Source organism: Salmo salar, chromosome 09, assembly GCF_965601325.2.
Source record: "Salmo salar chromosome 09, fSalSal1, whole genome shotgun sequence".
Taxonomy (NCBI): domain Eukaryota; kingdom Metazoa; phylum Chordata; class Actinopteri; order Salmoniformes; family Salmonidae; genus Salmo; species Salmo salar.
The window spans coordinates 89,603,169-89,625,350 of NC_138299.1; the positions used below are offsets into that span (position 1 = coordinate 89,603,169).

General features: G+C 45.0%; 3 protein-coding genes across 5 annotated transcripts in view; 1 reads left to right on the forward strand and 2 right to left on the reverse strand.

Moving 5' to 3' along the window:
• LOC106612063 (uncharacterized) overlaps positions 1-2,537 on the reverse strand; it is a 30,465-nt gene extending 27,928 nt beyond the window's left edge. For both annotated transcript variants that reach the window (XM_082956049.1, XM_082956048.1), the window contains exon 1: positions 2,432-2,537. In XM_082956049.1, the coding sequence (XP_082812175.1) occupies positions 2,432-2,444 (13 nt within the window). In that variant the 5' untranslated portion in view covers positions 2,445-2,537. The remainder of the gene's footprint in view (positions 1-2,431) is intronic.
• A 211-nt stretch (positions 2,538-2,748) lies between these two features.
• Positions 2,749-21,949, reverse strand: yk002 (fibronectin type-III domain-containing protein UNQ728/PRO1410 homolog). 2 transcript variants are annotated; one of them, XM_014212901.3, is made up of 2 exons: positions 21,651-21,949; positions 2,749-3,942 (listed from the first exon to the last, which is right to left on the reverse strand). In XM_014212901.3, the coding sequence occupies exon 2, from the start codon at positions 3,938-3,940 to the stop codon at positions 3,143-3,145; it is 798 nt and encodes a 265-aa protein (XP_014068376.2). In that variant the 5' UTR covers positions 3,941-3,942; positions 21,651-21,949; the 3' UTR covers positions 2,749-3,142.
• Positions 20,265-22,182, forward strand: part of LOC106592847 (monocarboxylate transporter 8) — a 49,456-nt gene continuing 47,538 nt past the window's right edge. Inside the window, exon 1 of the mRNA XM_045724141.2 lies at positions 20,265-21,296. Coding sequence (XP_045580097.1) covers positions 20,777-21,296 — 520 coding nt within the window. The 5' untranslated portion in view covers positions 20,265-20,776. The remainder of the gene's footprint in view (positions 21,297-22,182) is intronic.

Below are 22,182 nucleotides of genomic sequence, written 5' to 3' on the forward strand. Positions count from 1 at the left end.
GAATAGCCCCCACGATATGCAACATTTCAGGGAAGTTAGGAACCAATATACACAGGTAGTTAGGAAAGCAAAGGCTAGCTTTTTCAAACAGATATTTGAATCCTGCAGCACAAACTCCAAAAAGTTATGGGACACTGTAAAGTCCATGGAGAATAAGAGCACCTCCTCCCAGCTGTCCACTGCACTGAGGCTAGGAAACACTGTCACCACCGATAAATCCACAATAATTGATCATTTCAATAAGTATTTTTCTACGGCTGGCCATGCTTTCCATCTGGCCACCCCGACCCTGTCAAGAGCCCTGCACACCCCACAGCAACTTGCCCAAGCCTCCCCCATTTCTCCTTCACCCAATTCCATATAGCTGATGTTCTGAAAGAGCTGCAAAATCTGGACCCCTACAAATCAGCCGGGCTAGACAATCTGAACCCTCTCTTCCTAAAATTATCCGCCGAAATTGTTGCAACCCCTATTACTAGCCTGTTCAACCTCTCTTTCGTATTGTCAGAGATCCCGAAAGATTGGAAAGCTGCCACGGTCATCCTCCTCTTCAAAGGGGGAGACACTCTAGACCCAAACTACTACAGACCTATATCTATCCTACCCTGCCTTTCTAAGGTGTTCGAAAGCCAAGTTAAACAGATCACCGACCATTTCGAATCCCACCGTACCTTCTCCGCTATGCAATCTGGTTTCCGAGCTGGTCATGGGTGCACCTCAGCCACGCTCAAGGTCCTAAACGATATCATAACCGCTATCGATAAGAGACAATACTGTGCAGCTGTATTCATCGACCTGGCCAAGGCCTTCGACTCTGTCAATCACCACATTCTTATCGGCAGACTCAACAGCCTTGGTTTCTCAAATGACTGCCTCGCCTGGTTCACCAACTACTTCTCAGACAGAGTTCAGTGTGTCAAATTGGAGGACCTGTTGTCCGGACCTCTGGCAGTCTCTATGGGGGTGCCACAGGGTTCAATTGTCGAGCTGACTCTTTTCTCTGTATACATCAATGATGTCGCTCTTGCTGCTGGTGATTCTCTGATCCACCTCTATGCAGACGACACCATTCTGTATACTTCTGGCCCTTCTTTGGACATTCTGTTAACTAACCTCCAGACGAGCTTCAATGCCCTACAACTTTCCTTCCGTAGCCTCCAACTGCTCTTAAATGCAAGTAAAACTAAATGCTTGCTCTTCAACCGATCGCTGCCCGCCCCTGCCCGCCCGTCCAGCATCACTACTCTGGACGGTTCTGACTTAGAATATGTGGACAACTACAAATACCTAGGTGTCTGGCTAGACTGTAAACTATCCTTCCAGACTAACATTAAGCATCTCCAATCCAAAGTTAAATCTTGAATCGGCTTCCTATTTCACAACAAAGCGTCCTTCACTCATGCTGCCAAACATACCCTCGTAAAACTGACTATCCTACCGATCCTTGACTTCAGCGATGTCATTTACAAAATAGCCTCCAACACTCTACTCGGCAAATTGGATTCAGTCTCTCACAGTGCCATCTGTTTTGTCACCAAAGCCCCATATACTACCCACCACTGCAACCTGTATGCTCTCGTTGGCTGGCCCTCGCTTCATATTTGTCGCCAAACCCCCTGGCTCCAGGTTATCTATAAGTCTTTGCTAGTTAAAGCCCTGCCTTATCTCAGCTCACTGGTCGCCATAGCAGCACCCACCCGTAGCACGCACTCCAGCAGGTATATTTCACTGGTCAACCCCAAAGCCAATTCCTCCTTTGGCTGCCTTTTCTTCCAGTTCTCTGCTGCCAATGACTGGAACGAATTGCAAAAATCACTGAAGCTGGAGACTCATATCTCCCTCACTAACTTTAAGCACCAACTGTCAGAGCAGCTCACAGATCACTGCACCTGTACATATCCCATCTGTAAATAACCCATTCAACTACCTCATCCCCTTACTGTTATTTAGTGTTTTTGCTCCTTTGCACCCCAGTATCTCCACTTGCACATTCATCTTCTGCACATCTATCACTCCAGTGTTTAATTGCTAAAATGTAATTATTTCACCACTATGGCCTATTTATTGCCTTACCTCCCTTATCTTACCTAATTTGCACACACTGTACATATACTTTTTTTCTATTGTGTTATTGACCGTATGTTTGTTTATTCCATGTGTAACTCGGTGTTGTTTGTGTCACACTGCTTTGCTTTATCTTAGCCAGGTCGCAGTTGTAAATGAGAACTCGTTCTCAACTAGCCTACCTGGTTAAATAAAGGTGAAATAAAAATTTTAAAAAATCAACCTGGTGTTACACTGACAAAATCAATGATTGACATTTGATCCAAAGTACTGTCGTATTATGGCTCACAGAGACAGATGATCAAGCTGCGCTGCGAACTGCACGAAGAAGGTAAATGCAGAATACAGTCGTAGTATACGCACTTACCTGAGTTTGACATCTTGTTTATCGGTGCCCATTTGAGTGGAATCTTCTCATGTAGTACTGTATTTTCTCATTCGTTCCATGTTGATTGTTTGAACGGTAATCATTGGACCACATTCTTAAAAAGGAGGCACTTCAGCCAGTATTGAAGTTATAGCCAATCAGACTGATCTTCAACGGCACATCATACTCAAGTTTCAAAATAAAAGTTGCATTACTGTAATAGGAACTTTTATTACTTCCAACAATATTAATTTAGTTTAATCAAAATATTATGTTCCTTCCGTTAACTTAAAAACAATCGCTCACACAAACTCAGCCAAAATTATGAAAACACTTTTATTAGAAAACAATTGCTTTTGTTATTCATCATGAGTATTCAGTTAGTTGTATTTATTCTACACATGAATCTAACTGCCATAACTGCCCTGTCTTGATCCTTCTGTACACAAGTTAATTTGCCAGCAAACAACCTGCAGTCTGTTTAGTCACAACGCCTCTTAAGATTTTGTTAGGGTTATTTAGTTCACAAAAGTCCAAAGTTCTTGTTTAATTCCTATATTCATAAGTGCAGGATTCTGAACAACCTGAGCACAGTGCTGGTGAGTGAAGCCATTTTGGCTCTGTCTCGTCCCAGTTGCTTTACTCCTACATTCTCTCTAAGGGTCGCCTGTGCTACTGAATCACTGTACCATCTGTAATCCCAAAACTGGATCACAGCGTTCCCTCCGTGCTGTAGGAGGGGTTCCCCAGCCCCTCTGCTGAGTTTTCCCCTGTTTTACATGTCTGTCGCCTCCAGAGGACCAGGGTGACCAGGAAAAGGAGCAGGAGAAAACCCAGCCCCCCTCCGATAACCCCCGCCCTTAGGGCCAGGTTGGTGGCCTCAGGGGGGTCGTAGCGCAGGCAGGAGAGCTTTGAGGGGGCACTGGTTCCCGCCATGTTCACCGCCTCCACACACACCTTGACACCTGCCTCTAGTTCCCCCAGCACCCCGCTCCGAGAATCACCCCCGAACTGGAGAGGTTCTCCTCTTCGACCTTCGATCACGACCCGGTACTCAGATACCACAGAGGCTGGGGCGCACCACCGTACCTCTGCCCCCCCATTAGCGCCTGGCACTAGCTTCTGGAGGTGTGGAGCATGAGGAGGCTCACCTGCCCCACTTAGACCAGGGCAGAGGCATCCGGTCTGGGCAGAGAGCTGGGAGCAGGGGAGCTGGTTGTCCTGGCAGGGATGGTAGTCACAGGGCTTGGACTGCATCGGAACTAGAGTAGAAGCTGATGAGGCTTTGCTGTGGTTAGGAGGGAAATGGGAAACATCCTCTTCAGTGTAGTCATCTTCGTCGTAGTCGAAGCCCACGCCGGTAACGTATTGGATCTTGGGGTATATGACCGGCGGGGAGGTGGGAACAGCGTGTGTGAGAAGGGGGTGGGTGTTGATGAGGCGGGTGGGAAGCAGGTCAGGGGCCAGTAGTAGTAGGAGCATGGCAGCCAAGTTCCAGCAGAATGACATCTCTGTGGAACAGAAATGGAAAGATTATAACCACAAGTAGGAATTACCTCCCACATTATGACCATGTGAACCCGTACAGGAGGAGGCACAGGATACAACAGACAGAAAGATATGAATGATAATGTACTGCAGGACAACCGGTTCACAGAGAGATAATGTGCCTTAGGACAACCAGTTCACAGAGAGATAATGTGCCTTAGGACAACCAGTTCACAGAGAGATAATGTACTGTAGGACAACCAGTTCACAAAGAGATAATGTACTGTAGGACAACCAGTTCACAGTGAGATAATGTGCGGTAGGATAACCGGTTCACAGAGAGATAATGTACCGTAGGACAACCGGTTCACAGAGAGATAATGTACTGTAGGACAACCGGTTCACAGTGAGATAATGTACTGTAGGACAACCGGTTCACAGTGAGATAATGTACTGTAGGACAACCGGTTCACAGAGAGGTAATGTACTGTAGGACAACCGGTTCACAGTGAGATAATGTACCATAGGACAACAGGTTCACAGTGAGATAATGTGCGGTAGGATAACCGGTTCACAGAGAGATAATGTACCATAGGACAACCGGTTCACAGAGAGATAATGTACTGTAGGACAACCGGTTCACAGTGAGATAATGTACTGTAGGACAACCGGTTCACAGAGAGGTAATGTACTGTAGGACAACCGGTTCACAGTGAGATAATGTACCATAGGACAACAGGTTCACAGTGAGATAATGTGCGGTAGGATAACCGGTTCACAGAGAGATAATGTACCATAGGACAACCGGTTCACAGAGAGATAATGTACTGTAGGACAACCGGTTCACAGTGAGATAATGTACTGTAGGACAACCGGTTCACAGAGAGGTAATGTACTGTAGGACAACCGGTTCACAGTGAGATAATGTAACATAGGACAACAGGTTCACAGTGAGATAATGTGCGGTAGGATAACCGGTTCACAGAGATAATGTACCATAGGACAACCGGTTCACAGAGAGATAATGTACCGTAGGACAACCGGTTCACAGAGAGATAATGTACTGTAGGACAACCGGTTCAGAGAGATAATGTACCGTAGGACAACCGGTTCACAGAGAGATAATGTACTGTAGGACAACCGGTTCACAGTGAGATAATGTACTGTAGGACAACCGGTTCACAGAGAGGTAATGTACTGTAGGACAACCGGTTCACAGTGAGATAATGTACCATAGGACAACAGGTTCACAGTGAGATAATGTGCGGTAGGATAACCGGTTCACAGAGAGATAATGTACTGTAGGACAACCGGTTCACAGAGAGATAATGTACTGTAGGACAACCGGTTCACAGAGAGATAATGTACTGTAGGACAACCGGTTCACAGTGAGATAATGTACTGTAGGACAACCGGTTCACAGTGAGGTAATGTACTGTAGGACAACCGGTTCACAGAGAGGTAATGTACTGTAGGACAACCGGTTCACAGAGAGGTAAACTAACCAGCCTGATTCTCAAGGAGTTAAAAAAAGAAAGACAGAATAAATTCTGTACAAAGGTTACAAAGATGGACAACGCTGCCAACCACATTTAGTCACTATTGTACATAAAGCAGAGTGGAGTGGAGGCTGCTGAGGGGAGGACGGCTCATAATAATGGCTGCAATGGAGCGAATGGAAGGGCATCAAACCATGTGTTTGATGTACTTGATACCATTCCACTTATTCCGCTCCAGCCATTACCATGAGCCTGTCCTCCCCAATTAATGTGCCACTAACCTCCTGTGGTAGATAAGCATCCTAGGGTTATATCGGATTTACAAATGTATGTAGGTGAAGGGTCACTTGTTAGGGCTTTAATAATGGACATTCATTGGCTCAGATGAGTAACCATTAAAAACAAAACAAAGGGAGAGTGGAGTCTCCACCAGCTAGTGCTCTCTTCTCAGTTGGCAGCGTGCCAGACAAATCTGTGGGAACCCGAGCTGAACTCTCAACACATGCTAGTCCTCTATTTAGCTTCCTTATACTTTCATCCATAGAATAACCCAGCAACAATCTAAATGATTAAAGTTGTTGTATGGCTTTATCTGAGTTGATGTTGACTAGGTTAATCAATCATTCATCATCTTTTTAGGTGGTTGTGAAAATGCGATAAACATGAGTACAGTCATGCTCTCAAACATCACCATAGCAACCAAGTGAAAGAAAACTATAACATACCAATGCGAGTAGTTAATCTTTTACTATACCTGAATTGTAGAATAATAGGATATCTAATGTCTCTTTCCGCAATCCCTCTTCACTCTTCTTTGTTATTTTCTTAACTCTCACATTCTCTCTCTTTCCCTCCCTCTCTCTTTCTCCACACCAGCGTCTTCTTTTATTCTCACCAAACTTTCCCCTCCTTTTTAACACCCCTTCATTTCTACCCTCTGTGCTTCTCTCCCCCCCCCCCCCCCCCCCCCTCTCTCTTTCGCTCAATCTCTCTCACTCCAGGTCTCCTTGGCTCTTTCCGTTAGGGGGGAGGGTGTGCTGTTCGTATCTGTCCCTCCTTGCATACTAATTTACTCATCAGTAGCAGTAGGCAAGCTTGAGCTGGCTTGTTTGTGTGTCAGTGTGTTTTTCTATGAGGAGGTATATAGTATGTTGGCTGTTCATTACATAATTGTATGACAAAGTGCTCATGTATTTCTGTGTGTAATGTATGTGTATAGAACACGGGTTTGGGATCAGATCCTTTTAAAGCATGTGCCTCACATACTCACATTCCAGTGTGTGCAGGAGTATGTCAGCGTGTGTGAGGGTGAATGCTTGAGTGTGTGAGGGAGGGAGGGAATGTTTTAGCGTGCATGTGTATTGTTACAATCTCCATGGTGTGCATTGTTGCAGACCTGAAAGAGAGGAGGATAGGGGTTGGGCTCCAGTCCTTATAAGGAGAGCTGGCAAGGTGGACAAGCTGGGACATGACAGAAGTACAAGCATCTGACTGATAAAGAAAGAACCAGGAAATCAGAATCAGAGCGGGAATCACTTAGCTTCCTCTTTGTCCCATGCTACACCCCAAATACTAATGCTACCCAACACCTCACTGATACCCCCATACCCTGAGTTGTTATCTACTACTACAATCCACAACATGACACCTCATCTTGACTATAAGATGTGGTCACCTGATACTACCCCAACATGTCACCTTAAACCCAAAATATTATGAGTTGTAACTTTATTGGTGGGGGTTATACAAGGACTTGTCTATACTTATCTGCTGTTCAAGTGAATAATTTATTTATGAAGAAATAGAATGTATGTATCATGGAGTGAGACTATAGGTATACACAGTGTATTTGGAAAGTATTCATACCCCTTGACTTTTTCCACATTTTGTAATGTTACAGCCTTATTCTAAAATGTATTTAAAAAATGGCCCATACACACAATAGTCCATAATGACAAAGAAAAACATGTTTTTAGACATTTCTGCAAATGTATATAAAAACCCCCCGCAAATATACATTTACATAAGTATTCAGACCCTTTTACTCAGTACTTTGCTGAAGCACCTTTGGCAGCGATTACAGCCTCGTGTCTTCTTGGGTATGACACTACAACTTTGGCACACCTGTATTTGGCAGTGGTGTAAAGTACTTAAGTCGTTTTGGGGGGGTATCTGTACTTTACTTTACTATTTATATTTTCGACTACTTTTCCTTTTACTTCACTATGTACTTTTTACTCCAAACATTTTCTCTGGCACCCAAAAGTATTAGTTACAATTTGAATGCTTAGCAGTACTGGAAAAAGGTCAAATTCACACACTTATCAAGAGAACGTCCTTGGTCTTCCCTGCTGCCTCACTCAACATAAATGCTTCCTTTGTAAATTATGTCTGAGTGTTTGAGTGTGGCTGTCAAGAAAACGAATACAAAAATGGATTGTGCCGTCTGGTTTGCTAAATACAAGGAATTTGATGTATAGCTTTTACTTTGTACTTTTATTCAAGTATGACAATGTAGGACTTTTTCCACCACTGTACTAAAGTCCATTTAAAATCTGATATTTTTAGAATTTTACTCAAGTAATATTTTACTGGGTTACTTTCACTTTGATTTGAGTAATTTTATATTAAGGTATGCCAATTGAATACTTGTTCCACCTCTGGTATTTGGGGAGTTTCTCACATAATTTTCTGTAGATACTCTCAAGCTCTGTCAGGCTGGATGGGGAAAGTTGCTGCAATGCTATTTTCAGGTCTCTCCAGAGATGGTCGATCAGGTTCAAGTCCGGGCTCTGGGGGGCATCTCAAGGACATTCAGAGACTTGTCCCAAAGCCACTCCTGCGTTGTCTTGGCTGTGTGCTTAGGGTCGTTGTCCTGTTGGAAGGTGAACCTTCGCCCCCAGTCTGATGTCCTGAGCGCTCTTGAGCAGGTTTTTATCAAGGTTCTCTCTGTACTTTGCTCCGTTCATCTTTCCCTCGATCCCGACTAGTCTCCCAGTCCCTGCTGATGAAATACATCCCCACAACATGATGCTGGCACCACCATGCTTCATCGTAGGGATGGTGCCAGGTTTCCTCCAGACGTGACGCTTGGCATTCAGGCCAAAGAGTTCCATCTTGGTTTCATCAGACTAGAGAATCTTGCTTCTCATGGTCTGAGAGTCCTTCAGGTGACTTTTGGCAAACTCCAAGTGTGCTGTCATGTGCCTTTTACTGAGGAGTGGCTTCCATCTGGCCTACGATAAAGGCCTGATTGGTGGAGTGCTGCAGAGATGGTTGTCCTTCTGGAAGGTTCTCCCATCTCTACAGAGGAACTTTTGAGCTCTGTCAGCGGGACCAACAGGTTCTTGGTCACCTCCCTGACCAGTGGCGATTTTAGCATGTAAATCTTGGTGGGGGAAACAAACCTTTTTTGGGGGGGATGCATACCAGCAAAGCCACTACACAACACAATCAAATACATGAATTGCACTATAACGGTGGCAAACTGTGCCCACAAACTGTTAGTATTACTAGTATTACTTTCTTAGCTACAGTATACATATCTCCCTGGCATATTACATCATTTATGCAGCTGCATACAATACATTTTTTGGACTCACCTTATTGTGCTGTGCTCACTTGAACAGGAAGGTGGCGCGGCGGTCCTTAAGGGCAAATTGTAGCATCAAACTTTGTCATCAAAGTCTGGCATTCTCTGGATTTATGGTGCTTTCAAAACAAATGGGAACTCAGAAAAAAACAAGGTTGAATCATGATGACGTCAATAATCTTCAGGTCGTAGCTTGAGAAAGAGGCCCATGTTCCCGACTTACAATTCTGAGTTGGATGACCGTTCAAAACTTATTTTCCCAGTCGGAGCTAGTTTTGTCCTGAGTTCCCAGTTGTTTTGAACTCACTGAAGTCAGATTTCCCAGTTCCAAGTTAACAGTTGTTTTGAATGCAGCAGAAATCATGCTGGATTGACAGCATGTCCAATGTTGAATGTTTATCATTTTTAACTTGGAAAAGAGACCCTGCAACCCAGACTTGTTACATTGTTTGCAAACTGATGTGTCACGTACTAATACCAAAATAACATGCAAAACAGGCAACCCCCCACCACATTTTATTTGCAAAAAATATGATGTTCAAAACAGATGGGGCTCTGCCCCAACTGCCCTGAATGACGGGTCGCCACTGTCCCTGACCTAGGCCCTTCTCCCCAGATTGCTCAGTTTGTCCGGGCGGCCAGCTCTAGGACGAGTCTTGGTGGTTCCAAACTTCTTCCATTTAAGAATGATGGAAGCCACTGTGTCCTTGGGGACCTCCACTTTTGCAGATTTCTTTTGGTACACTTCCCCAGGGCTGTTTCTCAACACAATCCTGTTTCGGATCTCTACGAACAATTTCTTCGACCTCATGGCTTGGTTTTGCTCTGACATGCACTGTCAACTGTGGGACCTTATATAGGCAGGTGTTTGCCTTTTCAAATCATGTCCAATCAATTGAAATTACCACAGGTGGACTCCAATCAAGTTGTAGAAACAGCTCAAGGATGATCAATGGAAACAGGATGGACCTGAGCTCAATTTCGAGTCTCATATCAAAGGGTCTGAATAGTTATGTAAATATGCAATTTTTATGTTTTTATACATTTGCAAAAATATCTAGAAACCTGTTTTTGCTTTCACATTATGGGGTATTGTGTGTAGATTTATGAGGAAATGTTTTTATTTAATCCATTTTAGAATAAGGCTGTAACATAACAAAATGTGGAAAAAGTAAATAGGTCTGAATACTTTCCGAATGCACTGTACAACTCAAGACATATATTATGCTAACATGACATCACATATATTATGCTAACATGACAGCACATAGATCATGCTAACATGACATCACATGCCTTGAATCTATTCTACCGCGCCCAGAAACCTGCTTCTTTTACTCTCTGTTCCGAACATACTAAACGACCAGTTCTTATAGCCTTTAGCCGTACCCTTATCCTACTCCTCCTCTGTTCCTCTGCTGATGTGGAGGTTAATCCAGGCCCTGCAGTGCCTAGCTCCACTCCCATTCCCCAGGTGCTCTCATTTGTTGATTTCTGTAACTGTAAAAGCCTTGGTTTCATGCAGAAGCTCCTCCCTAAGTTTGTTTTATTCACTGCTTTAGCACACTCCGCCAACCCAGATGTCCTAGCCGTGTCTGAATCCTGGCTTAGGAAGGCCACCAAAAACCCTGAATCTGGACCCTCTCTTCCTAAAATTATCCGCCGAAAATGTTGCAACCCCTATTACTAGCCTCTTCAACCTCTCTTTCGTATCGTCTGAGATCCTCAAAGATTGGAAAGCTGCCACGGTCATCCTCCTCTTCAAAGGGGGAGACACTCTAGACCCAAACTGCTACAGACCTATATCTATCCTACCCTGCCTTTCTAAGGTCTTCGAAAGCCAAGTTAACAAACAGATCACTGACCATTTCGAATCCCACTGTACCATCTCCGCTATGCAATCTGGTTTCCGAGCTGGTCATGGGTGCACCTCAGCCACGCTCAAGGTCCTAAACGATATCATAACCGCCATCAATAAGAGACAATACTGTGCAGCTGTATTCATCGACCTGGCCAAGGCCTTCGACTCTGTCAATCGCCACATTCTTATCGGCAGACTCAACAGCCTTGGTTTCTCAAATGACTGCCTTGCTTGGTTCACCAACTACTTCTCAGACAGAGTTCAGTGTGTCAAATTGGAGGACCTATTGTCCAGACCTCTGGCAGTCTCTATGGGGGTGCCACAGGGTTCAATTCTCGGGCCGACTCTTTTCTCTGTATACATCAATGATGTCGCTCTTGCTGCTGGTGATTCTCTGATCCACTTCTACGCAGACGACACCATTCTGTATACTTCTGGCCCTTCTTTGGGCACTGTATTAACTAACCACCTGACGAGCTTCAATGCCATACAACTCTCCTTCCGTGGACTCCAATTGCTCTTAAATGCAAGTAAAACTAAATGTATGCTCTTCAACCGATCGCTGCACGCACCTGCCCACCCGTCCAGCATCACTACTCTGGACGGTTCTGACTTAGAATATGTGGACAACTACAAATACCTAGGTGTCTGGACTCCTCTTCCAGACTCACATTAAGCATCTCCAATCCAAAGTTAAATCTAGAATCGGCGTCCTATTTCGCAACAAAGCATCCTTCACTCATGCTGCCAAACATACCCTCGTAAAACTGACTATCCTGCCGATCCTTGATTTCGGCGATGTCATTTACAAAATAGCCTCCAACACTCTACTCAGCAATCACAGTCTATCACAGTGCCATCCGTTTTGTCACCAAAGCCCCATATACTACCCACCACTGTGACCTGTATGCTCTCGTTGGCTGGCATTCGCTTCATATTCGTTGAAAACCTACTGGCTCCAGGTCATCTATAAGTCTTTGCTAGGTAAAGCCCCGCCTTATCTCAGGTCACTGGTCACCATAGCAGCACCCACCCGTAGCACGCGCTCCAGTATGTATATTTCACTTGTCAACCCCAAAGCCAATTCCTCCTTTGACTGCCTTTCCTTTCAGTTCTCTGCTTCCAATGACTGGAACGAATTGCAAAAAATCACTGAAGTTGGAGACTCATATCTCCTTCACTAACTTTAAGCACCAGTTGTCAGGGCAGCTCACAGATCACTGCACCTGTACATATCCCATCTGTAAATAGCCCATCCAACTACCTCATCCCCATACTGTTATTCAGTATTTGTTTTTTCTCCTTTGCACCCCAGTATCTTTACTTGCACATTCATCTTCTACACATCTATCACTCCAGTGTTTAATTGCTAAACTGTAATTATTTCGGCACTATGGCCTATTCATTGCCTTACTTCCCTAATCTTACCTCATTTGCACACACTGTATATAGACTTTTTATATTGTTTGCTGTGGCGGAGATCTTTGTGGGCTATACTTGGCCTTATCTCAGGATGGTAAGTTGGTGGTTGGAGATATCTCTCCAGTGGTGTGGGGGCTGTGCTTTGGCAAAGTGGGTGTGGTTATATCTTGCCTGTTTGGCCCTGTCCCGGGGTTTCATTGGATGGGGCCACAGTGTCTCCTGACCCCTCCTGTCTCAGCCTCCAGTATTTATGCTGCAGTAGTTTGTGTCGGGGGGCTAGGGTCAGTCTGTTACATCTGGAGTATTTCTCTTGTCTTATCCTGTGTGAATTTAAATATGCTCTCTCTAATTCTCTCTCTCCTCTCTCCTCTCTCTCGACCTGAGCCCTATGACCATGCCTCAGGACTACCTGGCATGATGACTCCTTGCTGTCCCCAGTCCATCTGGCCGTGCTGCTGCTCCAGTTTCAACTGTTCTGCCTGCTGCTATGGAAACCTGACCTGTTCACCGGACGTGCTACCTGTCCCAGACCTGCTGTTTTCAACTCTCTAGAGACAGCAGGAGCGGTAGAGATACTCTCAAAGATCGGCTATGAAAAAGCCAACTGACACTTACTCTTGAGTTGCTGACTTGTTGCACCCTCGACAACTACTATGATTATTATTATTTGACCCTGCTGGTCATTTATGAACATTTGAACATCTTGGCCATGTGCTGTTCTAATCTCCACCCGGCACAGCCAGAAGAGGACTGGCCACCCCTCATAGCCTGGTTCCTCTCTAGGTTTTGGCCTTTCTAGGGAGTTTTTCCTAGCCACCATGCTTCTACACCTGCATTGCTTGCTGTTTGGGGTTTTAGGCTGGGTTTCTGTACAGCACTTTGAGATATCAGCTGATGTAAGAAGGGCTATATAAAAAAATTGATTTGATATTGACTGTATGTTTGTTTACTCCATGTGTTGTTGTTTGTGTCGCACTGCTTTGCTTTATCTTGGCCAACTCGCAGTTGTAAATGAGAACTCGTTCTCAACTAGCCTACTTGGTTAAATAAAGGTGAAATAAAAAAATAAAAAAATATTAAGTCACGCTAATATGACAGCTCATAAATCATGCTAACATGACATCACATTAATCATGCTAACATGACAGCTCATAAATCATGCTAACATGACTTATCTCTGACAAGAATGGAAGAACACTGACAACACACACAGACACTCTGTGACGTTTGTTGTATGAAAGAGACCAAGGCGCAGCGTGCGTATCGTTCCACATCTCTATTTCTATGTGAAACTATTCAAGACAGACAAACTATAAACAAAAACAACAAACCGTGACGAAGGGGTGATACATGCATAAACTCAAAATAATGTCCCACGAACACTAGTGGGAAAAACAACAACTTAAATATGATCCCCAATTAGAGACAATGATGACCAGCTGCCTCTAATTGGGAATCATACGAAAACCCCAACCTCGAAAAAAGAACCTAGAACACAACAGAACATTTTAACTAGACAAAAAACCCAACATAGAAAAAAGAAACTAGAACCAAACAGAAATAAATAAACTAGACAAAACCCCCCAGTCACGCCCTGACCTACTCTACCAGAGAAAAATACGAGCTCTCTATGGTCATTACTTGACATTACCCCCCTGAACCTGAAACCAAAAGGGAGGGTTGGGAGGGGGGTGTCTAGTGTTGGTGGTGGCTTTGGTGCAGGATGAAGAACCTTCTCATCCCGCAGATCCTCCCGCATCGGAGGCGGTTCTGGTGCGGGACGAAGAACCCTCTCATCCTGCGAACACGCCAGCATAGGAGGCGGCTCTGATGCAGGACGAAGAACCCTCTCATCCTGCGAACCCACCAGCATTGGTGGAGACTCCGGGCTGCGGACCGTTGCTGGAGGCTCCAGGCTGCGGGCCGTCTCAGGAGGCTCCGGGCTGCGGGCCGTCTCAGGAGGCTCCGGGCTGGGGACCGTCTCAGGAGGCTCCGGGCTGGGGACCGTCGCCAGAAGCTCCGGGCTGGGGACCGTCGCCGGAAGCTCCCGACTGGGGACCGTCGCCGGAAGCTCCCGACTGGGGACCGTCGCCGGAAGCTCCCGACTGGGGACCGTCGCCGGAAGCTCCGGACTGGGAACTGTCGCCGGACTGGGCAGGTGCACTGAAGGCCTAGTGCGTGGAGCCGGGACAGGTGGCACCAGACTGGTGACACGCACTTCAGGGCGAGTGCGAGAAGCAGGCACAGGACGTACTAGACTGGGGAGGCGCACTGGAGGCCTGATGCGTGGGACCGGTACAGGTGGCACCGGACTAGTGACACATACCTCAGAGCGAGTGCGAAGAGGAGGCACAGGACATACCTGACTGGGAACACGCACTTCAGGAAGAGTGCGGGGAGCAGGCACAGGACGTATCTGACTGAGGACACGCACTTCAGAGAGAGTGTGGGGAGCAGGCACAGGATGTACTGGACCGTGAAGGCGCACTGGAGGTCTGGAGCGTAGAGCTGGCACAACCCGTCCTGGCGGAATGCTCTCTTTAGCCCGGCAAGTGCGGGGCGCTGGCACAGGACGCACTGGGCTGTGAAGGCGCACTGGCAACACAGTGCGTAGAGCTGGTGCAGGATATCCTGGACCGAGGAGACGCACCGGAGACCAGGAGCGTAGAGCTGGCACAACCCATCCTGGCTGAATGCTCACTTTAGCCCGGCAAATGCGGGGTGCAGGCACAGTGCGCACCGGGCTATGAATGCGCACTGGAGATACAGTGCGCATCACCGCATAACACGGTGCCTGACTGGTCACATGCTCCCCACGGTAAGCACAGGGAGTTGGCTCAGGTCTCAACCCTGACTCCGCCAATCTCCCCGTGTGCCCCCCCAATTTTGGGGGGGGGAGCTGCCTCCACCTGCTTCCATGGCAGGGTCTTGTCCCCTGCCATTACCTCCTCCCAGGTCCAGGATGTCCTCTACTCTCTTCCGGGCCCAGGATCCCTGCTCCTCCTGGGCACGCTGCTTGGTCCTTTGGTGGTGGGGGATTCTGTCACGTTTGTCGTATGAAAGAGACCAAGGCGCAGCATGCGTATCGTTCCACATCTTTATTTCTATGTGAAACTATGCAAGACAGACAATAAACTATAAACAAAAACAACAAACCGTGACGAAGAGGTGCTACACGCATAAACTCAAAATAATCTCAAAAAACAACGATGACCAGCTGCCTCTAATTGGGAATCATCCGAAAACAACAATCTAGAAAAAAGAACCTAGAAGACAACATAGAAAATGTAAACTAGGCAAAAACCCCAACATAGAAAAAAGAAACTAGAACCAAACATAGAAATAAATAAACTAGACAAACCCCCCCAGTCATGCCCTGACCTACTCTACCATAGAAAAATACAAGCTCTCTATGGTCAGGACGTGACACACACATTCACTTCAGCGTTTCCTCTTCTTTGTTTTGTTTTGTTTTAACTGCTACTTTTGTCTGTTTCTAACCAGATAGAAACATGGGACATGTCAGACAATATCTATAGGCAGGGATCACTGGGTATGTGAGTGCTGGTACTGCTAATGCAGCAGGCCTTGAACACTTTATTATTAAAAACAAATAACATCTATTCAGTCCATTTGTTTTCACATTGATGAATTGCCAATGGACTTTTATGTGGATAATTCATCATGTACATTTCAATGACGGAGTCTAGACTGTCAGGGACAATCATTGCTAGCTGCTGTCTGGTCACGTACACTGAGATGAAACAATGCATGTCACGTCAGGAGACTGTCTAGCACAGTGTGTCACACAAAATATTGTTTTGTCTGAACGTTTTCTTCCCCAGTGCGTCACCGTGTGCCAAAGACTACAGGTATGAGGGTGACACCTTTCGATAGAAGAGGTTTGCTTCCAATGCAAACCACACCAGGATCACAGACATCAGCTATGGAGTACAGCTAGGGAATAAACCAGTTAATTGAATTCTATAGAACAAACTGTATCACTTTCAGAACCCTGAGGGTAAATCATTTGACGTGAGTCACAACAGTGTGATAATGGTTCCGCCAGCCCCACCCCACCCCAGCCCTGCTGGATGCTGCATGTTCAGGCATGCTGAACACTACTTACATTACATGCACCTCTCCCCCTCTCGCTCACCCTCTCACCCTCACTAACCCTCTCTTTCTTAACCTCCCTCTCTCCTACTAACCCTCTCTGTGTCTCTCCATCTCACCCTCTCTCCCACGCACCCTCTCTCTCTTTTCCACTGCCCACCCTCTTTCTCTCCTTCTTTCTCCCACTTACCCCCTCTGTCACCCACTCACCCTCACTCAGTCAGTTCCAGTCTGACAGCATGCATCATTCAGCCTTGATGAAATGAAATGTCTGCCTCCAGACTTACCCCATATGGTTACATAAAGTCTCAGTCTTTTCTCTGCTGGGAGACCACCCACCCGCCCGCCCCCAGTCCCAGTCATTCCTCTGTGTTCTTGAGCCTAGATCACCCGCCTCCACCTCTCAGAGGAATTAAAGAATCCCAGAATCAACAGGAAATCATTGACCAACCTTCTCCTGGGCCCCCTGACCTTTGACCCCTTACATGTGTGAATCACTGGGAAAGTTCTAGAAACAGAACTCCTCAATCATCTATGTATAGGCCTCATAAAGGAGTGGGATGATGCTCCCACAGAGATAAATCTTATAATGTAGTGATCTAATGATGAAATATATGATTACTAAACAACGCCACCCATCAGTGTATCAACCCCGAGGGACAAAGGGTGCTTAGCTATACACTGAGATAGGCCAGGTGAGGAATTCATTTCAAAAGCAATTCAGACAGGATGTTATTGGGTATTGGCTTAAGATGTTTTCCAAAGACATCCACAGGAATGTGACCCATGGATGTCGGACACTAGCTTGTTTCTACCTCGACATTGACCTAATTAGGCCTACATAAAGTCAATCACAGCTAACCAAGAATCGTAATTTGGCTAAATAGTGGTTTCTCCATCTCCCAACATGAGAGTGGTCAATCAATCCTAACCACACTGTCAACTAAACACATCCTGTGTGTCAACTGTGGCATATTGGCCCCATCCAATGGTGGAAGTTAACTATTGCACACAATCACAGCCGTGGTCTATGGTTAGGGCCAGTTGTACATGATCACAGATGTGGCCAATGATGAGGGATAGTTGTACACAATCACAGCAGTGGTCTATGACTAGGGCCAGTTGTTTTGGTTGGTTATTTGTTTTATACCAGTGTTTTCACCATTATCCACTAGGTTTGCTGCAGGTAGAAAATCTTAGGAAATGTTATTTAATTGACACAAGCTGTCTCCAATCAATCCATCATTGTCTGGTTGTGTGTGAGTGTTCTGTGGGGAGGCTTCCTCTACCAATCTTAATTGCACAAAGCCTATTATTTGGCAGGGAAAACTATTTGTAGATCAGTGATTCTATACCTAATTTTGCTCAAACTGATCCTCTCCAATGGACTCGGAAGTGGTAGCTAAAAATGTGTAATTTAAGGAAGTTTAGAGTGGCAATAAACAGTATAAACAATAACAAAACGTATTCCCCGCACCTGATTCGGTAAAAAGCTGAGGGATGGGGCTGGAGGAATGTAACCTCTTATATTCATAGAGCTATTGATGCGAAGACTGACCATCCATGATATCAAAATTATTGTTTAATTTTAACCATGTTTAGAGGCCTAAGTATTTTTATAAATTCATTTTACATATAACTGGTGTAAACAAACCTATATTTGGGGTTCTGGTGGGGTATGAACTAAGCTCCTTAGGCATTTTTTTTAAGTTATATTCTTGAAGAATATTGGGGACTTATAATTAAATGAAGTCCAAAAATTGATATAGCAACTGCTGATTGCCCCCTTTAAAGGGTAGAGTCAATGATAACAACCCGACCGGGTTTCGAACCCAAATATCAAACCCACACATTAATCGTTATGCCAAGAAGTTTAACGGGGACTGCCTGTGTAAGTGCAAATATAGAAGCTTGCTTTACAAGCCTCAGTTTTTCACCATTAGATGTAAATAATGTCTTAACGCTCTTTTATCGTGGTCTAAAACGCCGATGTATGCAGGGGCTGAAATCCCGGGGGGGACGGGGGGGACACGACCCCCCCATCCTGGGAAAAATATGATTTGTCCCCCCCAATATATCACTGAAACATAACTATGTAATTTAAATAATATTAATAATACGCAATGAAAGCAATTGTGCTGATTATAGACACTTAATAGCTCGTTTTTAAGTTTCAAAAGATTGCGACCCCCCCACCCTTTGCCTCCCAATGGTTTGATCCACTGCCAGTTCCTTAGCTTGCTAGGTAACAGAGAGGTCGTATCTACTGTCTGAAAGGCACTCAATGCACGTAACTGACGTGAGGTTAATCCAGTCAATCGCGCACACACACTAGCTGAATATGCAGAGCTAGCGCGCAAATATTAACATTTAAGCTAGCTAGTACCTATTCCATTTATGTGGCGTCGTCAAAGATGGAATCTTTGCTATCGTCAATTTATTCCAAGATCAGCATGCAGATGATGTAAGTTAGTGCTTCAAAGTCCCTGTGATAAGGTTAGCGATAAACTGAAATCCAAACTGAACAGAACTACACTCTCTTCTACCATTGTCTTAAATATATTTAATGGTCTCGTTGCAAAAGCTAAATTGTCGCAAGGGAACTTTTACTTATTTATTTTATTTCACCTTTATTTAACCCGGGTAGCAAAGATTATAGCAAACACCACTGAAACTGAATTGGTGCTCGCTAGCTTTGCAAATTCAGCTATTGTTGGAAGCCAGCCAATATGAAACAAACTATTAAAATTACAAAAGGTTGCAGCATATGTTGTGTAAATGGTGAACTCATACAGCTGTCAACTCTTGTCATTTTAATCCGTTTCACATTTGCTAGCTACCTTTTAGATCGAAGCCCAAATAGAATGATTGAAGATGATAGAAGCCCATCTCCTACTGTAAATAACCTACACACTGTGTGTGTAGCCAGCCAGCCAGCCAGGTAGAAAAATGGCTGAAAAATAAAAGACGGACATCAGAGTATTTTTCAATACACCAAAACGCATAGTAAGAACCCTAGTAGCCTAATATCTCAAAGACTAGTTGATAAAATGTTCATAAGAAAGAAATGAAATTCTAATGGAAATGTTTCACAATGATGTCATTAGGCAGAGCAGGCAACAGATGGCACACAGACAGCAGAGTTGGGGACAGATATGCAGGGACAGACTGACAGAGACAGGGAGTCTCAGGTAAGTTTGTTGAGTCTTTGTTTGGCAACATTATGAAAGGTTCTCAATTTTTTTGACTTGTAAAATAGGAACATAATTGGAAAATGCCATGGATACCCCCACTCTCAACTTAAACTGGTGACTGAACTAAGATTTGTTAAAGGCAATGGTATTGCTGTTGTGATTAGTTGTGTAGTTTTGGGTACCGGTAGTTAGGAGTACGGCAAACACCTCATTTCTTTGGTTCCTCAATATACGTTTACCATATTACAATGTAGGCTATGTGTTACAGCACTACTTTTGGTGTCCCCCTCAGGAATTGCTCTTGAGAAAATTTAATGTAATTGTCCCCTCCAAAGTTGATATCAGATTTTCGCCCCTGGATGTATGGGATGTAAACTTTACATATTTGCTGATAAAATAGAAGGCTGCATCATGGCGTAGTGAAATTAAATCAGCTGCTATACACCGGATACAAAGTTGCGCCGAGAAATTGTTACATTGACACTTTTCCGCGAGAAACTGTAGTCTTCTACAAGTAAACTCACTCCATCAACGTCATTCACTGAGTTGCGGCTGCGCTTTCCAAAGTAGTTCGAGTCGTGTTTGTCACAGAGGGCAGAATGGGTGGAGGCGTAATCTCATACTGCAGGAATGTTAAACCCGTCTCTGAGCTCGGCCATTGGTGACGAGGCCGTGGAGGCGGGGGCAAGCTTGTTGAATGAAGGTTGTTTTCTGTGTTGACACCGTGATCCTGAAAGCCCCCGGCCGAGAGATCCACATATTCCAATGTAAAATTAAACAGATGTAAGAGGAGGAGCCGACACTCATTTATTTACAGATTTGGCTACACGATGTGGAGTGTAGAGACTCCGTGCAACGCGAGCACGAGATTGGCGAGCAGCAGACGCTTTCACAGGTTGATTTACATTTTGCACGGAGCAGGAAAGCAAAAGTAAAATATTTTCTGGCGTCATCATTTCCCCAATAAATAAATAGGGACATCGGATACCATGATAAATAAGACGTGCCTGTCCTTTCACCATACAATCGATTTTATTGCGACATTTCGGATACTGACATTGGTGCTGTGACTTCACTTTGTCTACTATTCTTGGAAGAGCAGAGCAGAAAGGAACCTACTTCGTTTTTATTATAGACAATCCTTGTCAATCAGTAGGCTACTGTCGCTATCTGATGCATGAGCGATGCAGCCAGAACACAACAGTAACCCCTATACTGGACAGGATGGGGGGGGTCAACGGGATAGAGGACAATCAGACGGAGGAGGAAGCATTGAGCGGCGAGCCGCCGACCGAACACTGTGATGAGGCTACTGCAGACTCTGAAATGGCGCACAACGGTGGTTCTCCCCAAGACCAGGAGAATCAGCAAGCACAGAAGAAGGACCAGGGACAGGACCTGGGAGATAGCGAATGCAAGATCCCACATGAGGACAGCACTATCCAGCTAATTGAGGCTGGATGTCTCGATAGTAAACCCGGTGTGTCCCCGAATTCCCAGTCTCAGTCTCAGGCACCAGGGCAGAGCCCCGGGTTCGTCCCACCCGAGGGCGGGTTCGGCTGGTTAGTTGTTTTCGCTGCTACCTGGTGTAATGGATCCATCTTCGGGATACAGAACTCCTTCGGTATCCTCCACATGATGCTGGTGAAAGACCACGCAGACCCCAATGACAACACGTCGCAGTTTAAAGTAGGTGAGTCTGTCCTGTAACTGTTGCACCTGTTAAGATGAGCCTACTGATGCTGGCTTACTGTTGAAGATAATCGAGAATGGTCAAATAAACATAACCAGAACTAGACGAATGCTCAGCATTGTCTCAAGACGATATTGAAGTAAAACATAAAATGACTTTTTTCATTATTGATCATATCCGTCTTTGCTGTGATGTGTCAGAGAATTTAGGCGACTACTTCAGTCTCATCATCATCATCTGTCTGAAGACTTGAAGTTAATATATAGACTATACCTAGGCCATATAGCACCAGAGTTTCCTTGCATTAACCTTCTGGTCACGGCTCTAATTCTGTCATACCGCTGGATAACATACCGTTCTCATGTTGTTGTCCTTATGTTCTCCTCATGTTGTTCATGTGTTTTCCACGTGACAAAATCGCAAGTGTGTGTCACTAAAAGAAGCCCTCTGGTTGCCTGTCAGTTTTACTAAAGCCCTCTGTTGTATTGTGTCCTCAATCTTCACCTCCAATCTGTTTAGGATTTAATAGGCTTTTATTTCATAACACAAACACACAGCTCTTTTGCCTCACTGCATCAGGGCCATATGTACTCACAAAGCATCTGAGTAGGTATGCTGATCAAGGATCAGTTCCCATCCCGTCCATGTGATCTAATGCATTATGATCTACAGTATGAGGGAAAACTCTTAGTGTATACAGGCCATGATGCAGGCCAGGGATGTGCAGTTAGTTTGTTTTTCTATAAATGATTCACAATGGGTGAGGAGGGAGGGAGGAAGGACGGGCATTTTGGGATAGGTGAGGCTATAGTCTGTCCACGGCTCAGTTATCATTGAGCTGCAGCTCAGTTAGAGTTCATGTTTAACAGCTTAGTAGCCACCATGA

What these genes read in the sequence shown, in the direction of transcription:
- yk002 (XM_014212901.3), bottom strand. Translation starts at nt 3,940, where the DNA reads ATGTCATTCTGCTGGAACTTGGCTGCCATGCTCCTACTACTACTGGCC.